Source organism: Phallusia mammillata, chromosome 1 (genome assembly GCF_965637545.1).
Source record: "Phallusia mammillata chromosome 1, kaPhaMamm4.hap1.1, whole genome shotgun sequence".
Classification (NCBI taxonomy): domain Eukaryota; kingdom Metazoa; phylum Chordata; class Ascidiacea; order Phlebobranchia; family Ascidiidae; genus Phallusia; species Phallusia mammillata.
This window is the reverse complement of record NC_137252.1, coordinates 24,625,323-24,645,030: the sequence shown is the minus strand read 5'-3', so window position 1 is coordinate 24,645,030 and position 19,708 is coordinate 24,625,323. Positions and strand designations below refer to the sequence as shown.

The following is a 19,708-nucleotide window of genomic DNA, read 5'->3' as shown; positions in this document are numbered from 1 at the left end:
GAGATATTCCGAATTGATATTACCGTGTTTCATAGGATTATAACGCCCAGGAGTTATCCAAAGCCAGATTGTTACATAACAGACAAGACTACAAGTGTTAATTGTGCGCAAACAATTGCCTTCTTTTGTCACTTGTGGCGTAATATACAAGCATCGCTTGTAAGATGAGAATAATTATACACTTTAACAGTCTCTGACCAGCTTTTGAATGGGATTGTAGAAAGACCATGTATTGGCACACCTATAAAATCGCTGCGCGGGCTAAGTTTGGAAAGACGGCGCTAGGGCATGTAAACTATTCGGCCCGCGCAAATCATTATTAGCACTCATCCGGTTCGCAGTGAAAAAGGTTTGGTGACCCCTGGTTAAGGTGGTCAAAAATCCGTTTTAAATCACTGGATAAATACGCAATTAATGTATCGATTCAGGAATCCGGCCCGCCAAGTACTTCATTTTCTCACATCAGGCCCGCCGATTGGAGAAGTTGCCCGCCCCTGCTTTAAAACAACATATCCCAGCGATCGATTGTTACATGAAAACAAAAGGCTTCATTGTTTTGACACTTGTCTCGCCCACACGCCTGAGTGCTTTCACAAAAGGAAGAGCTCGTGCTTTGTCTCGGAGCAACTCGAGGTCACCACACCTAGGGTTAAAAACCAAGTATTTTTGTAACATAACAATTGGTTGAATGCTGGAAAGGGTAGAATCGGCAATCCAGGGACAGTATACTCAAATGTGCACTGGTTTCAGAAGGTTAAAACCAGCAAAGTAGCTTGCTGTAAGGTTCCGAATTCGCAGTTGATTCCTAAATATGGCTAGAAGGCACAGTGTAGATTCTTACAGCATCAGAAGCATGGAACCGTTATCTTTGAAGGTAAACAACGTTTACTTTTAAATAGTTTTGACGCAAATTTCCTGGGTAACTACATTACAACAAAATTCGAAGCAGTAGATAGGCTTTATGGTAATTGTTGTCGTAAGTTTTACCCTAAATTTAGGAAGTAGACCTCAATAGTACTAATGAACGTCGATCAAGAAAGGTATAGGATTCGATTTATTCAATATATCCGTGTTTTAGGCGTCCAATGAGAATTATGGTTTACATTTTAGTCTGGAGAGCTACATCCGGAGGAATGGACACTGGTAAACGTTCATAAGATGGAAAAGCGTGAACCATTTGACACCTGGATGGTTGATTTGCAAGCTAACATACTTAACTGCGCTAGGAAAATCGTAAGTGCCAAGTTTTAGGTTTAAAAAGACATAAACAAGGTACTTCATTGATAAATTCGTCTTGTTTGTAGAACGATTTGTTGGAGGAACATCCGCACCCCAATGCTAATTTGTCACGTGACGAACTTCGGTATTCGCGTGACGTTATAGAGTCAGAGAAAGATCGCATAATGGATGACGTGTACTATGGGCGGCACCCCCCCAATCTCAATCCGGCATTGCAAAAGATAAGCCGAATGGAAGAAATAAGACTGTACAGGGGACTTTAAACATTTTCATCCGCTTTTTGCTGACACTTGTGGCGCTAGAGAGTTGCTCTGATGCGCATTGAAAATTGCCCATTTACATGTTTAACTGTTTTTAGATGCAGATTTTGCTGGATTTCGTACTTTGCATTCATTTGTTTATCATTCATGCTTCTACCTTTTCATTTTTAAAACTTAATCATGTTTGCAACATTTTTTTGTTGCACCCAAAACAATAAAACATACATGAATTGTGTGCTTTACAGTCCTTAACCAAAACCAAGATTTCAAACTTATATGTCGTTCTTTGTCGTTCCATTTGATACATAAATAATTCCCAATGATAAAAATTAAGATGCAGGCAGTGCACACTGTTTCGATGTATCGAACAGGTTTGGAGAGGCGTGACTTTTTAGCCTGTTCCCAACACTCTCAACAAACTAAGTACCGTAAGGTGGTGGCTACATTAGATAATAGACAATCGCTTGTCAACAACTGCACTGATGAAACCTCACAGGTCGCAACAGGTGTGATAGCTTGTTTATCATATATTGGCTAGTTCATTTTATATTCGTCACCGAAGGTTGTAAGTTTTTCAAAGTTATGCTAAAAACGCACATGTCGGATCTAGATAAACATTAGAAAAAACAGTTTTTACCACTTTCTTTAAAAAAAAATCCTACTTCAAAAACGATAGTGTCCCTACGAACGTTATGAAATGTAATCTATATAATATAGTGTTCGTCCTCGGTATTTTTCCGAGCAATTGAATTAACCTATAACCTACATTGATCTGTCCCATTCAAACTTAATCGGTAAACCTAGCCTGCATAATTAAAAAACGTCGCGGCTTATAAAATCTGCTTTTAAGACATTTGACTTAGTCAGGCGTTGTTATGGCAGGTGTGTTAGATAGAAAGTAGCAAAATGCATTTATATAAGTGAACCAAATATAGTTTTCATGTCAGACTGGTAAATACAACAGGAGGAAGGTAAATCAACAAACGTAGTCATCATGCAATTAATAATGTGGGAAGTTAACTGGAAATGCAATGCTTCAGGGTTAACGACCTCGAAAGGTCAATAACCTGGAATAACATCTCGTGACTTGCATTTTCATGAATCCCCGTAACTGGGTTGTCTGCTACATTTAAACAGAGAATCGAATTGCTCGGGTGCGAAACGACCAATCAAAAGAAAGCAAATAAAGTGCAATTTTTAAACGAACAAAAATTGCAATATAAAGTGTATGAATAAACTAGCGTGAAAAAAATGCATAAAAAGGTGAGTACGAAAAACATTAACTTTTCATTTAGGAGTTAATCAGTTTCACTGTACTAATTACCAATTAAGCTGAAACAAATGGCACAATTTTAGTACATTAGGTGCGTTTTCAAAATATTAGGGTGCGCGTGGGGTAAAAACATTAAACGCTTGCGTAACAAGGGCTAAACCAGTGGTTCTCAAAGTATGGGTCGCGACCCAAACATGGGTCGCGCAGGGTCAAAAAATGGGTCGCGCTGTGGTGATTCAAATTTCTGAGAGTTTAGATGGCACCCAGTTATAGTACTACCATAGCCAAATACAGCCTCACTCGACCGTTGTTCAGCAAAATGAACCAATCATTACAACATACAGACAACAACCTTTCAATTTACTGTTACGCACACGGCTATTGCAACGTGTTAGCACGGGTAAAAGGAGGTTAGTCATGCGAAACTGAACTTGAAAACGAACAGTTAGCGTTCAAGGATGAGTACAAGAAATAAAAAATACTTTTTTTGTTGTTTGAGGCTTGGGTCGCCAGATGCACATGAGGCTCACATTTGGGTCGCGCGCAAAAAAGTTTGAGGACCACTGGGCTAAACTGTGGGTGAGATTTCCGACTTAAAGTTTCGAAACATTTAGGCAATAGCCCTAATTACTGCATCGAAGAGTGTTACCTTTGTTCATCCAGAAAAGCCATCATGTATCAACTACTAACAAAACCCACCTAACACGACAAGCATTGTTACTTATTAATTCATTTAATTGATTACCGATAAGGTGAAGCTATGTAACGGTTTCGTCCAAACATGCTGTGCACATATAAGAAGACGGTTTCCACCACCTCGATTTGGCAAGCCACTGGAGATTGGACATGGCTTGCTCGTTAGTTTTTTATTAGTTTTATTTAAAAGTGCAAAAATGTACACAATCCTGTACTTACTATACGTTGATTAGTCCTAAAATTGGTCAATAGATATGAATTCGTTAGAAGAATGCAACTTTTTATAGTTTTGTACTACCTTATTATATTTTTCTGACAGCTACAGTGAAATAAGAATATTGTTGAATTTTTCACTAAATCATAAAAAGTAGGCGAAATGCGATTTTCAGTTTTCTTCGTTTTCATCTTTGCGGTGGCAAAGCACCAAGTTACGTCTTTAGAAGTCGAACGGGCACTTTTTGATGTTATGAAATATTTGGAACGAACCGACAACCCGACAACATATGAATCGCACTGTGGAATAGGAAACGTCACGAGACCTGAGGCAAGCTATCCTGCAAAAGACGACAATATTGGGACTACAAGGCCAAAGGTATGGTAAAAAACGTCTAGCTGAAATATTTATAAAAAGCAGCAACAAGGGGCCGAAACTCAGTGAATGCATAGGTTTTTGACAAAAGTCCCCGCATTTACTTTTTAACCCATAATAAAATACAACAGTACATTACATAAAAACGAAAGCCCACTTTAAACTCTAGAACAAATGTAAAGAAAATCGGGGTGCAATGTCTTGCAAAGGTTGCAAAGGTACTCTTGTATTTTGTATTTGCTTTGTGTTGGCAAACAAGAATAGCTTTATTCAGGATTGATGTGACAAAGTATTTACTTGGTAAAACGTCGACAAACAATGGACAAATTGCCGCAAGAAAGTCCTAATTGGTCGCATTGTTTTTAGGCGAACTGGGTAATAATTTATGGTGCTGATTAATGTTTGCAGCGTTGCACATGCGTCATTGCTGAAGTGCATGACAAATAAGGTGAACTTGAATAAAGCCACAATTCGGTGTATAATGGACACATGGAAAACAGTTCGAAACCGCATAACTTTGTTTGTACTACCATAAATACATGAAGAGTTTGAAAACTAGTTTTAACCGGTTAAAACCTCAAGTATTGGCTTTTTTACGACCTTTCTTATTCAACATTTAAACCGAAATTTAATTCATATTATCTTTTAAATTCAAACTTCAATTAAAACATTTTTCTAAGTTTGTTTTTAGTTGAGTCCTTGTTGATTCAAAATCAAATGTTAAGATTTAAAGTCCAATCGTAATTGACATCATTTCAGGTTTTACCAGTTAGCACTTGCACAAATATTAAACATTGTCTTAAGCATCGTGTATAAAACGAATATTGTTTCCCACAGGTGCAGACAAGCAATGGTTTATTTACTGGAGCCAGTTTGTTGGAAGGCAATGCTTTCTTTAATATTCCCTACGCAATGCCCCCTGTTGGTGAAATGAGGTAATTATTAGTGATGTACCGAATCGGCTAAATTTCGATTCGGCCGAAACCGAATATTCGGCGATTTTGCCGAATAAATTCGGCCGAATCAACCGAATCGTTTATGACGTCACGCGAAGTCGTACCCTACGCGTTTGACATGAAAACATAAGTTTATCTACCAGGCAATTAGTGCAGAATGGTTGTGTTTCATCCCTATTTCAGTTCTGTGGGGTTTAACATTGCCTCAAGCATGATTGCCAACCCGACAAAGAATCACTGATTGTTTGTCTGTAGTGGGACAAGCGTCAATGTGTTAAAAATATAATGATTGACGCGATTTTCGTTGATAATAAGCAGAAAAGTCACGTTTAACGCTTTAAATGTGTGTTCGTAAAAGATTCGGTTTCGGCCGAATCGCAACAAATTATTCGGCCGAAACCGATTCTTTGGAAAAGTGGCCGATTCGGCCGAATAAATTCGGCAAACCGAATATTCGGTACATCTCTAGTAATTATACAACGTACTAACAATTCGCCTTTGACGTTTGAATCTAAAATTAACGTTCAATTTGCATTGTTGGAGGGGCAACGTAAAGCCTAAATAGTATTGGCGTACTAAAAAACAAAATTCAAGCTTATGTTAAGACAGGAACATTTTTTTCTTACTTTGTCTAAGGCTTGATTTAAATTTCTTACTTTGTCTAAGGCTTGATTTTCTATTAACTACTTGAGATTTCTTCATAATGCAAACGTTTCTTCAAAGGTTCAAGCGTCCAGTTCCAATAACTGGTGATATGAACGCTGAGTTTAATGTATCTATCAAGGAGATGATAGCTTGTTATCAGCATTGTTCGTCGGATAACGGAACTGTTTTTGGCGGCGTAAGTTCAATAACTTGCTGATCGTGGTTTCTAACACTTATAGTTATAAAGACAAACCGCTTAATGGCATAAATTTTGAAAATCTATTTAGGCTTGATTACTTGTTATTAAAGCGAGTGGGTACAACTACAATCCGCAAAAAAACGGTTGTAGACCGAAAAGAATTACCTTCAACGCGCGAAGTGATTTGAATTACTTTCAGCATATCAAGGCCCTTTGTGTCTGTTAATGTATTTAAAAAAATCCACTTGCTTCAGTTTACAGAAGATTGTTTGACACTGAATGTCTACACACCGAAACATATCGACCTTTCCGACCCGGCTGCCCCACCTACCGACAGACTTCCAGTCATTGTGTGGATGTACGGTGGAGGAATGATGACAGGGAGTGCTAATTTAGACATCTACGATGGAAGATTCTTGAGCAACACTAGTGATGTGATTGTGGTCGGCGTTAACTATCGTCTAGGTAAACGTTTTGGAAAATATACGTGGCAAAGGTTGGACAAAAAAAATCAATATTTAAACGTGTCTATGTTGACAATTTTATCACGTTCAATATACACGACTTTGTTAATATAAAACTTGTATTCTGACGACCATTGGGGTTACATATGACAAACGAAGTTAATGGGTTCGTGAAGTTTAGGTCGGATAGCACATGTTACAAGGGTTGTCGACCACTTACAACTTAGCAATGGTACCTAAAGCGGGTAACAAAGATGAGAACAAAGCAGCGACATATTCTACATACGCGTTTTTGTATGTCTTAAGCGCGTTTTTTTGTCAAACGATATATCTTTGCCTTTGACTAAAAACGTACATGACTTTATTTTTAACTTGTAACGTTTTAACTTCTACACAGGCATTTTTGGCTTTATGGCATTTGATGAAGATAACGGAGATGTTGTAAAAGGCAACCAAGGGTTTAAGGACCAACAAATCGCCTTGCAGTGGGTTCAAGATAACATTGAAAACTTTGGAGGCAACAAAAACAAGGTCACAAAGTGTTTTCAACCTAAAATCACTTGTTACATTACCAAGTGGGACGACCCAACTGGCTTTGAAATATCGAATTCGGTTTTTTATCCACACGCAATCCTCTCAAATACTTTTGCTATGTAAAAAATATATTTTGTATCTGTGTTGTAATTTTCTCAGATAGCTATCGTTGGTCAGAGCGCAGGAGCTCAAACAGTGATGTTCCACTTGATGTCATCAGAGAGCAAACCCTTGTTTCAACGAGCAATTGTCCAAAGCAACCCAGCAATGTTCAAATATCAATCACTCGAGGAGGCGAAGGCCCTGGTGCCACATATTATGAACTACACGAAATGTACCACCATATCTTGCCTAAGGTATGTTTCAGTAGATTATAATATATTCTAAGAATAAATAGAAGTCTTTTCACCAGTTTTGTCCCCTTAACCAAAAATGATAGGGAGGGGTAACTTATCTCCTAATTATCGTCAAACGGAAACTCATTTTATCTTGTCGTGTAAATTCAACAATTGATGTGGAAATAGAACGCTCTGAAATTAGGATTTGAAAACGAAACGAAATATTAAAACCAAAAAATATAGGATAACAATGTCAACATTTTCTCACTATTTCTGCAACGTAATCTTTACAGCGTTGTCTATAAGTTCATTCTTTTAACTATTTGAGTGTAAATAACCCAGTCTAAAGACCAATTTTAATGGATTGGTAATTGATAATTTAGAAATTCTGGTAGGTTATTGCCAGCAGCGTTGTTAATTAGCTGTTTGGTAAGAAAATAAAATATGAAAAATCATACATTTTGCATTGTCCTTCATTCAAGTTCTGTGACAAGAATATTTTTTTCTTCCAGATCCGCCGACCCGCAAGAACTAGTCCGAGCAAGTTACTCATTGCTTGGTTATTACTTGAAGCAGAAAGACATTGTAGGAATCGTCGAACCCATGCGGGTGATCCTGGATGGTGAAGAATTTACAACTGATCCAATGGAGGTTTTCAGAAATGGCGACTGGAATACAGAAAAGCAAGTTATAATGGGAACAGCTCAAGATGAGATTTATGTTCCGACGTATTTTCCCGTCAGTATGCCGAAAATGTTATACAATGTAAGTTTTGTTTGCACAACAGAAAATAACAACGTTTTGACTCGTTGAGTTCTTTTGTTAACTCACTCACGGATGTAAACATTTTTTTACACTAAACTCAAACTGCAGATGTTAATAACCTTCTGTGCACTGTGCTGTGGGTAGCGTTTGGTATCGTGAGGTAGGCCTACATAACACAAAATGCTTTGATTTTAGTGTAAAAAATTGTTTAGGATTTACTGTATCTCAAATTTAAAAATTGGTAAAACATTGTTTATATTTGTTTGCGTGTTTACAGAGCCTTCTTAAATTTACGTTCGGTGACGAATTGGGCAATGTTGTGAGCTCCATGTACGACGAGTACGCTGAACGCAAAGACTACCGCATACCTCTAAGCATGGTGATCACAGATAGTTTCTTCAAGTGTCCAGTAAGGGCAATGGCGAGGTGAGACAAAAATATATAATTTTTGTGTGTGTTAGAACAGTGGTCGGCAACCACTGGGCCGCGGCCCGGTGCCGATCCGTAGGGAGTTTGTTTCTGGGCCGCATAAAACTTGCTCAAGGTTCACATTGAATCAGAAGTTGTAACAAGTAATTAGTTTTCAGTGCTAAACATTTGTGCTTTTTGAAGGCCGGTCCGTGAAAAACATTCAAGTTTCCAACCGGTCCGCAGTGTAAAACAAGTTGCCGACCCCTGTGCTAGAAGACTGTATAGTTATTGGTTTTTCTTCTTTTGCCCAAAAAGCGGTAACTTTTGGCCTTTTGCTAAATATATTTAACCACTTTATTTAGTTTGTACTTTTAAAACACGGTTGATCGCCGCAAAAAGCGTTTATTATGCAGGAACTATTAACTACAATACTAATAAGTTATCGTTTTAACAGATTTGCATCTCAAACAGCAACTGACAAGAACTTGTACATGTATTCCTTTACACATCTATCAAATAGTCCCACGTGCAACGACTCCGATGTTACGTTTCAATGTGGAGTTGCCGCCCATTCGTCAGAAAACATTTTTCTCTTTAAATCATTCGAGTCCCAACGGTAGGAACTAGTACTTGTTCTGGCAAAAAAGCTTTGCTCGTTTAAAATCATTACCATGCAAACTAGATACCATGCAAACCCAAGTACGTTACAACAAATTGAAATTAATGAGTCAACATATAATCCTGCTGTCAGGAGTTTTGAATAAAAGAGATTAATAAGTTGTAGCTGTTATGAATCTGGATTCTCTTTCTAAAGAAGTGATTTGTGTAAAGTGCTCATGCTTATAGTTTATTTGCACTGTCACACTTTCTATGAAAGAGGTTTTTCAACATATATGGGTTTCTTCTGTAAGGACAATTAATGTAGCTGGGAGTGTTTTGTCACCATCGAAATCAAGTCCCACAATTTATCTTTCCACACAGAAATTAATACACTATATATAAAAATATATATATATATATATAAGCTTATACATATACATATAACTAATCTAAAGGTACGAACCGACTCCAGATGACCTTGTAGTCTCCGAACAGCTTGGATTTTACTGGTCAAACATGGCCGAAAGCGGCAACCCTACATTCAACACCGCAACCGGTCAGTTTGTGGATTGGCCTCCATACGCAGAAGAAGTAAACACTGCGGCTCGAGTAAGTCGACTTGCTTCATCATATATGTGCAATCAAAATTTAATTTAAAAGAGGCTACCATAAAGGGAAAAGTTTTCTCCACGTATACACCAGAGTTAAAAGTTATTTATCCCTAAGGTGACTATCACGCCAAACGTATCGTAAGATAAAAAAACCGTTCCTGGACAGGTGATTCGTCAGGGATTGATCGAACAGCGCAGAACTAGCAGACTAGCCGAGGCACCATGGACCAACATCATACTCGACTCGCCACAACCTCCCCATGAAACCAACTTCATGCAAGAAACATGCGACTTCTGGGACAACACTGGTTACTACGTCGACATGATGCCAACTACCGTCTCTATGACAACAGGAGGTGATGTAATTGACACAACACAGCCTGGAATGACAACCACCAGCACCTTAGCACAAGAATCTACCACCAGTGGTGGTAACAGAATTGCTTCTGTTTCCTTTTATATTTTGTTGCTGTCCTGTTTTCTGTCTGTTGTTGTTGGACGTTTGTCATTGTAGCAAATTTGTGTAGGGTTGTGATAGCATTGTTGATCGTTGCCAATTTCATACCTTAACAGTTAGCCGATTGTACTGCACCAATCTTCTGTTTCTATTCGGTCTATTTTTCGCTTCAAATCGCATTGTAGATGGAAACTTGTACATCAAGTTGATGATAGCAGAAATATTACCGTGGTATAAGTAGTAGTGTATTTGATTTACTTTCCGCAATTAAAATAAATGCTTTGGAGTAACTATTTGCATGTGTTAAGTAGCCGACGCAACTATTTGAGGCGACTCTTTAGAATACTGCTAAAAATGCTAAAAATTAGTAAATTTCCAAAACTCAAAGCTCTCACCATAAATATTTGTTGGTGTGGGAATTGGAATATACATGGGAACACAAACTCACCTGAAGTCGTACCATTATGTTGCATTTTTAGTTCCTTTTGTTTGAAAACTTGTGCAAGTTTAGTGCATAAAAATGCACATGCAGCAGTGGCATTTACTTTAAAACACTTTCTGATTTATCTTTTTTTGCTTACTCGCGTTAAGCACAATGCCATAGAAAATTATAAGCCTGGCAACACATGCGATTGGAACAACTGTTTTTCGACGTTAAATCGTACAAACGTTTTGACCTGCTAACTAACCCAAAGATCAAACATGATACTAGAAGTGTGAATGGTAAACGAACTACGTCATCTTGCACGTCATTTGCGAAAAAGCACGGGGATAACACTTTTAACTTCAGTTGCCTTAAAAATGCACCCACAACAATATAAACACGTTTTTTTCGTCATTTTTTTTACCCTAACTGTGCCCCATTATAGGCCTATTTTTAACTCCTTTATCAGGAGCTTTTCAATGTGGATTTTACTTTGTAGTCCACGTTTTTCGGTTTTTGCAGCGGATTTGATATATAAACCACAAAACTTAAAATAAAACACACAGAAAATAGCATATCGTATACTTTTGACAAAAGATACAATAACAATAGCTAGGCTCATACTTGTCTGTAGCTGCACAGAAGAATGTAACACCACAATCACACTCCAAATCAAGATTTTCTATGCGAAAAATGTATTTTTTTAACGTGATCAATGCCGAAATTGACTAAAGTAGCTGTAGTTGGTGCAGGAACATGTTCATTTTTACACTTTTAAATAAAAGGACAGGAAAAAGACCGACTAAACTTTTTAAATTCTACTCGGAGCAAACGGTCTTACATGTTTAAAGGTAAACCTTCACCTCATTAATTTGTATTGTTGACATAACGTACAACATGTTTGAACGGAACCTTTACATGGCTCCACCTTATCGGTGAGTAATCAAGAAAATTAATAAGTAACAATGCTTGCGGTGTGCGGTTTGTAGTGTGGGTCGGTGACACATCATTTTCGGTGCGACAAGCACAAAGCCGAAACTGAAATAAAACCGCTGCTTTAAAGTAGCTAAATTGAGTCATTTTCTAACCGAACAAGTATTTTATTTTTACTTTTACTCGAAGCATTTTTTCTTTGTATAGTGTAAAACATATTTTTTGGGGGAAAAGTGATATTTTTCAACACAAAAAAGGACAATGTATGAAGTAGTTTAGCAGGTATCTGATAATATCTTTTTGGCAGCTGTAGTGAAATAAGAAACTTAACAGAAAAATCTTATCTAACCCTGGTTAAGAATACAACATGCGCTTTGCTGTGTGTTTTATTTTCCTCATTGCGGTCATTACGCACCGATCAACGTCTTCGGAAGTCAAAAGGGCGCTTTTGGAAGTTATAGAATATCTGGAAGGAACTGAAAACACGACAACATATGAATCTCATTGTGGAAAAGGAAATTTTACGCAAGCTGGTGCAAAATTTCCTGTAAAAGACGACAACGTTGGAACTACAAGACCAAAGGTATGTTGGGAACATCCAACGGGTGCGGTATCCAAATAACGGGTGGCGACCTTTCGCTGATCCGCGAGGAATTTGTTACATGTAAATGTCATTGATTACCATTTCAATTAAGATTATTGTATTGTAACACTTCACCATTCTGACTAAATTAGCCGGGTGGCACTAAATATCACATGTTACCGCATGGTGTGTGGAATATGAGAGTACAAGCCCCAACAATGGAAAATTAGACCAGATTCTAATACTATTTCGATTACAAACCCTCACCCAACCCGAATTGCTCTAACCGTCAGCGCTTTTAAAAGTCTGCAAAATTATAATTTTTGCAAAAACGTATTTAAGTTCTTTACAACTTCCTACCTTATGATTACGTGCGTTAACATGTGGTAGCATACGTTAACATGCGGTCACAAGCGGTATTTAGTACCACCGAAATTTGCATTATGGTGACTGATGGGTTGTAGTACATTTGCAAGTCACCAACACTCGGTATTTTGTTAATACGCCTGAAAAAAATTATCTCTGCCTAAAAAACTAATACAGAGGTAAGTTACAATCGAAATTGGAGGCAAGTATGGGTTTGAACGAAAATCAAGGCAAACACAACTGCGTGGTGATATTCGGCACCTAAACAAACTTGGCGCCAATCGCGCCGTAATGGTTTGCAAAAAGAAATGTTTTTTTGTAAATAGCATTGTAGGTTTGCGACAAACATGCAAAAATTTGTACTTTTGAGAACTTTAGTTAACCGGTAACTGTCGACAAAGATCTTTTGGCTAAAAGGCTAAATGTCGCTAAATTTTAATTAATCATTTGTTGACCAAGTCATGGTTTAGTGCAGTGGTCGGCAACCGCCGGTCCGCGACGAGTTCGTTGCCGGGCCGTACAATTTTTCAGGGTAAAAGCTTTAAAACATTTTGCCCCTGTATCCTGGGAATGATAAACTAATTTAGACGTTTTTATTGCTAAATATTTGTAGTTTTTTGAAAGCCGGTCCGCGATAAAATTTCAGGTTCAAAAACGATCCGCAGTTTAAAATAGGTTGCCGACCCTTGGTTTAGTGGGCATAATTACCTTAGCAACTTTGTGTGTGCGTCACTGCTATACTGCAGCATATTGCACTGACAAACATTTCCCACAGGTGCAGACAAGCAATGGTTTATTTACTGGAGCCAGTTTGTTGGAAGGAAATGCTTTCTTCAATATTCCCTACGCAATGCCCCCTGTTGGGGATATGAGGTAATTATACAACATACAGTCCGCTTGTTAACTCTTGGTTACAGCGGACATGTGAAGCTGCTTTTCTAAGCATCTTTTTGTGCTTTCTATTTTTTCTCAAATCTAAAATATCTGAGATTGCTATTTTATGCAAATTAATTTTCGTAGATTTAAGCGTTCGGTTCCAATAACTGGTGATATGAACACTGAGAGTAATGTTTCAATCAAGGAGATGATTGCTTGTTATCAGCATTGTCAGTCGGATAACGGAACTGTTTTTGGCGGCGTAAGTTTTCCATGGATATTGTCATTTAAGCCGAACATTCCAACACGTAAAATATAATACTTGTCTGTATAAATTTGGTTATGTGTCATTGAAGTAAAATGATAGCCATTAAAGGACGGATTGCAACCGAAAACACCCCAAAAACTTCAAGCCTGCGGTGTGACTTGCACATTTTAGCGAACCAAATTTCTCAGTTCTTTTTCCAATTTTGCATTCTACAAACATACGTCGTTTTCAGTTTACAGAAGATTGTTTGACTTTAAATGTCTACACACCGAAACATGTCAACCTATCTGACCCAACAGCCCCACCTACCGACAGACTTTCAGTCATAGTTTGGATGTACGGTGGCTCAATGATGGCTGGGAGTGCGAACAAAGACATCTACGATGGAAGATTTTTGAGCAATACGAGTAATGTGATTGTTGTCGGAGTGAACTATCGTCTTGGTAAGCTTGCTTCGCTCCATACATAACAAAAAGTTTGGTTGGTAAAAGAAGACATTGGTACATGCAACAAAAGCAAAAGAAAATTCGTTAAACTTTTGATTTTTTAAAGAATTTTTATCACCATTTACTGTAGACACATTGCAAGGTGTCTTTGACCAGCATTTAGAATGTAAAACATAACTAACGCAACGTCAAATGGGCTGTGAAGCTTTATTAAGTGCTTGGATATCAAACAATTCACCAATTCAACTATTTCGAAAGCGGATAAACTAAAGAGCATCAAAATTCAGTATATTTTGGGTTTTGTACATCTAAAGCGTGTTTTCTGCCGAAGGACACGTTTTCAACTTGATAGAAAACACTGCAAAATCGTCACTAACTCGTAGTGTTGCAAAAATTACCCAAAACCATTTTACCCAGGCATATTTGGCTTTATGGCATTCGATGAAGAAAATGGAGATGTAGTGAAAGGCAACCAAGGATTTAAGGACCAACAAATCGCCCTGCAGTGGGTTCAAGCTAACATTGAAAACTTCGGAGGCGACAAAAACAAGGTTGGTGGCATATTTTCGCGCACTAAAATTTTTTCGCCAAAGTTGTGAATTTTTTTGAAAATCTGATTCTAAATATGCAAATCAGTTATGTATTCGTTTATTTGGACTTTTGCAGGGCGTTTTTTTAAAAACAGTACATTTTAACTCCTTTAATGGTATTGTGTTTAGGTAGCTATCGTCGGCCAGAGTGCAGGAGCCCAAACAGTGATGTTCCACTTGATGTCGACAGAGAGCAAACCCTTGTTTCAACGTGCAATCCTCCAAAGCAACCCAGCAATGTTCAAATATCAATCACTCAACGAGGCGAAGGCCCTGGTGCCACATATTATGAACTACACAAAGTGCACAGACATTTCTTGTCTAAGGTATGTGGCTAATTGAGTTAAGGAAGCTAAGAATGTCCAAATAAATTTCTAGCTTTGTGAACTAAACCGTAAAAATGGTGAAATAGAATATAGGCTAAGTAAGATTTCATTTTGCGATACATTATTATAAAGTAAGATATCTCAAAGGTCAAAAAGCACAATATCAATTTATCAAAATCAAACGATACGATTACAAAAAAACTTAACTTTTTAGGTATGTTTTTCGATAACGCTGCTTAACGCTGCGGTTACGCTATGTTGTTTGTTTTTGTTTTTTTGTGTTTATTGTTTTACGGTGACAGCATATACGTATGCAAGCTAGCAGTGAATGAAAACCTTTTTTTAAAATATAACCAATGTCTATTATTTGGCGTTGTAAGCACATCGTTGGTTAGACGAGTAAGCAACACAACATTATTTTGCTCTTCCAGAGCTACTGACCCACAAGAACTGGTCCGAGCGAGTTACTCATTATTTGGTTATTACGTGAATCAAAAAGATGTTGTAGGCATCGCCGAACCCATGCGGGTGATCCTGGATGGTGAAGAGTTTACAACCCAACCAATGGAGGTTTTCAGAAATGGCGACTGGAATACGGAAAAGCAAGTTATAATGGGAACAGCTCAAGATGAGATTTATGTTCCGACGTATATTCCATTTCCCATACCAAAAATGATTTATGATGTAAGCAATGATATTTGTATTTTTAACTAATACTGTAAAAGTGTTGCTTAAAGTACTTCTCAGTGCCACCTAATTCCCACCGGTATGGAAAGTATTCCAATGCAAACTAAAACATAAAATCTCCGCTGCCTTAAACTGTGTTCTTTTTAATAAAGTTATGGCCACGATATTTGGAACAGCGTATATATTGTGTCTTGCTTTTAAAGATAACACATATATTAAAAAGACTTTCCAGGCTTCGTGGGTTAAACGTCCCTTATTCTTCAGATTTAATTTTATCGGTGTAGCCTACAAACTGAGTCGTAATTGGTTCTAATAAATTTATTGGTAACACTCGGTTGAAATTTTGCAGGGACTTCTGACATTTGCATTTGGTGAAGAACTGGGTGCAGAAGTAGGCGAAAAGTACAAAAGTTATGCCGAAGGTATCCCTAAGGATTACCGTATGCCGCTAAGTAAGATAATTACGGACAGTTTCTTCAGGTGTCCTGTGAGAACGATGGCTAGGTAAGAGAATATATATATATATATATATATATATATATAATTTTATATACATATAAAATTTTAAAAAAATTATATTATATATATACATAAGTTATATATATATATTGAATATATAATTTTAGGCCCTAAAATGTATCATACGCAATCTTTGAAAATCTAGATATTGAAAAAAAAGTTCATTTGCATGGATTTGATTTTATCATGTTGCAATGTAGTCCTAACATACATAGCCGCGGATTTTAGCCGAAATCACAGTAGAGTGCTTCTTTGTTGGGCAATACGAGTTTTAGCAATAAAGAGCCCGACGCGACCCACAGACTACTTTTAAAAATCGTCGGAGAGCCACAAAATCTCATATTGATGAGGACCGTTTTACCTACCAGGCACCGCTGCTGCGTTTTTTTTTCTATTGTTCTTCCCACCTTATATGTATTATTGTAGCGTATTTTCAACTTCTAGGTTTTTCGCAGCTGTGTCTTGTTTTTTTCGTGCGACATTACCGTGGTGTATTAGGCGACTATGTTTGTTGCGTCAAGGTGCACATGAACAAAATACAATATAATACAATCTACCCACTAATCGGCTTTTGCTTCAACAGATTTGCATCCCAAACAGCCACTGACAAGAATGTGTACAAGTATTCGTTCACTCATCTATCAAACAGTCCCACATGCAACGAATCAGATGTTACGTATCAATGTGGAATTGCCTCCCATTCGTCTGACTATTTGTTCTTATTTAAATCGTTTGAATCTCAGCGGTAAGAAGCATTCGCTGTTCCAATAACAGTTGACAACAAATATACGATCTAATGATAATGTCACATAGATTTTTAGGAAAGCTTTTTGCATACAAACTTGCCAAGATTATATTTTTTGTCCAAAAATATACTCATCTCGATTAGCACACTCAAAAAAGCTAATTGTTAGCAGGAATTTCCTTTAATATTCATGTGGCTAACATGACAACTCTACTGAGACAATGAAATGAAAATATTTTAAATTGTTGACTGCAACTGTTTGGACACCCATATTTTCCATACAACAATAAAGTTAGGTTTCGACCCGAAACATTATCAAAGGTTAAACGTTTTAATCCATCGAAACGTCGGTTATTGCAATGACGCTTGCTAAGCTAGATTTGCTAAGTGAATAAAGAAGCAATGGACAACTTTGAAAGAACAACGATGGTTGCACTTTTTTTACACAATCTTAAAAGCCACAAAACCACCTCCACAGGTACGAACCGACTTTAGAAGACCTTGATGTCTCGGAGCAGCTTGGATATTACTGGTCAAACATGGCTGAAACCGGAAATCCCAACTCCAACAATCCAAACGGTCAGTTTGTGGATTGGCCTCCATACACAGAAGAAGTAAACACTGCGGCTCGAGTAAGTCAAAATGCTTCATTATATAAAAAGTATTTTTTCAAATATTTGCAATCTAACTTTAATCTAAAAGAGGCTATCACCAAGTAAAAAGTTTTCTCAACATAGACACCAGAGTTAAAGTTATTTACCCCAAGTCTGGTTATCATGCTAAACGCAGAGTAAGTTAGAAAAAATCCCTTCTTGGATAGGTGATACGCCAGGGATTGATCGAACAGCGCAGGACAAGCAGGCTAGCCGAGGCACCATGGACCAACATCATACTCGACTCGCCACAACCTCCCCTTGAAACCAACTTCATGCAAGAAACATGCGACTTCTGGGACAACACTGGCTACTACGTCGACATGACGACAACTACCACATCTATGACAACAGGTGGTGATGCAATGAACACCACGCAGCCTGAAATCACAACCACATCCATGACAACAGGTGGTCATGGAATTAACACCACGCAGCCTGGAATAACAACCACCAGCACCTTAGCACAGGAATCTACCACCAGCGGTGGTAATGGGATGAACGCCGTTTCCTTTTCTGTTTTGTTGTTGTCTTGTTTTCTGTCTATTACCGGACGTTGGTGATTGTGTGATCTTGAAGACTTTGTAGATAATTAAAATGTAATTGCCAAATTCATGGCATAAGATTTCAAGCAATTTTCTTCTCAACATTAATTATATTTTTAAACTCTTTGTATGGCTTATTTTTGGCCCAGAACAATTTTTTAAGATTGGTCCGTTATATAGCCTACATAGCTGGAAACCAGAATGTTAAGTTTATGAAAGCTATAAAGGCTACTTCAAAAACTATGTTTAAATTTTATCTCTTAAAACAGGCAAAAGTTGGCTTCCGATTTAGGCTTACTTTCCGTAATTTGAAAATAAATATTAACAACCGTATCAATTTGCCTTATTTACAACATTGGGAGGTGCATCAAATCACGTGTTCAAATCACGTGGTCTCTCCGGATTAATCAGCAAACATCTGTTCTTTTCTCGAGATTGCTTTTTGTAATTTATATTTTTCCCTTTTCGTCGACCCCATTAACCTTGAGTAATCAAGCGTAATGACTTTGGTTCATCAAGTGTATTGATTCAATTTCCCTGGTGACGGATTTCTTTCCCCTTGAGTTTTGTTATCTGTTGTTCAATCAAGATCGCTATCGAATTTTTTGAGTATAAATACCGGACCACAAACATTAAAATTCATTCCATTGCTAATTCCAATTCTGATTCTATCTTTCAACCGTTAAAATTCTGCGAATATTATATTCTGCCATTATTCGCTTAATGTACGAATCGCTCGTCAACTTGATGTTACGTTGAACTTGTAAAAGTAAGTTATCTGTGTTCGCCTGTTTGTTATGTTGCTTGTAATAAAACTCGTGAAGTAGATACTTAAGTCTGTGCTATGCTCAGTTATTAACCGGAGTCAGCTTTGCATTCGCTGCAGAGGTAACGCATTTTTCGAATTTCTTCCGAAGTTACTATTCATCAATTTTATTTAGGCCTACTATTAATAGCATGCGTTTCATAACGCAGTAAAAAGAACAGTTACAGGAAAGCAAATAGCCTATGTGGGGTCAAACTTTAGGAGAATCAACTTTGAATGACCGGTTACAGTGTGTGTAATTTGATAAACATGGAAGCAGTCTTTCTTACCCAAACAGGGGGAATAACAAAATCCGGAAAAACAGCATGTGCCCCTTTCAAGCACGAGAAACCATAGTATCCTGATAATGATTGCCAGCCTCAAACAAAATGCGCATCCGAACTAAATGGCTGAAAACCATATAGCATTGCTGCACAAAAAACGACAAATTTTTAATTACCGACAGAAGTGCCCAGTAACACCTGTGTTTATGCGTTAATTGTAAGACCTCTGGATTTGCATTAAACAATCAGTAAATCTTTGGAATTCTATGTAATAATACCTAGGTCACACCGGCGACATTTTGAATAGGCTACTGGTTGTGGTAAAATGGCTTCGCGTTGCAACTTTGTTGTGTGCAAGCTAAATTGAATACCAGACATCTCCCTGCACGAGGGATTAATTTTTAAGACTACCAAATAAAAATAAATGAAACACATACACCAAGTAATGGTTGAAATTATGTCATAATGTACCTTAACATAAACTCAAAAATCGTTGGATGCTTGAAAAATCACCTCGCGTGTTGCCGACTCCACCAGGTCCAGGCATAACGGTGAAGGTTTGATAAATGTTTAAACACAGTTTTGGAGTTTAGAGGCCTGTAGGTAGACCTAAACCTTTGG

General features: G+C 37.6%; 2 protein-coding genes across 2 annotated transcripts; both read left to right on the top strand.

Moving 5' to 3' along the window:
• The first annotated feature begins 611 nt into the window (after positions 1 to 611).
• LOC145207479 (uncharacterized) lies at positions 612 to 1,734 on the top strand. The gene is made up of 3 exons (XM_080078685.1): positions 612 to 874; positions 1,111 to 1,233; positions 1,305 to 1,734. Exons 1-3 carry the CDS (start codon positions 812 to 814, stop codon positions 1,500 to 1,502), a joined length of 384 nt encoding a protein of 127 aa, XP_079934811.1. The 5' UTR covers positions 612 to 811; the 3' UTR covers positions 1,503 to 1,734.
• Positions 1,735 to 3,934: 2,200 nt separating this feature from the next.
• LOC145209419 (uncharacterized) lies at positions 3,935 to 18,016 on the top strand. The gene is made up of 22 exons (XM_080079701.1): positions 3,935 to 4,060; positions 4,895 to 4,992; positions 5,737 to 5,854; positions 6,112 to 6,322; positions 6,719 to 6,852; positions 7,015 to 7,211; positions 7,706 to 7,958; positions 8,236 to 8,384; positions 8,824 to 8,985; positions 9,425 to 9,578; positions 9,747 to 10,011; positions 11,829 to 11,977; positions 13,119 to 13,216; positions 13,364 to 13,481; positions 13,720 to 13,930; positions 14,351 to 14,484; positions 14,653 to 14,849; positions 15,281 to 15,533; positions 15,886 to 16,040; positions 16,639 to 16,800; positions 17,279 to 17,432; positions 17,621 to 18,016. The coding sequence occupies exons 1-22, from the start codon at positions 3,935 to 3,937 to the stop codon at positions 18,014 to 18,016; spliced, it is 3,894 nt and encodes a 1,297-aa protein (XP_079935827.1).
• Positions 18,017 to 19,708: the final 1,692 nt, after the last annotated feature.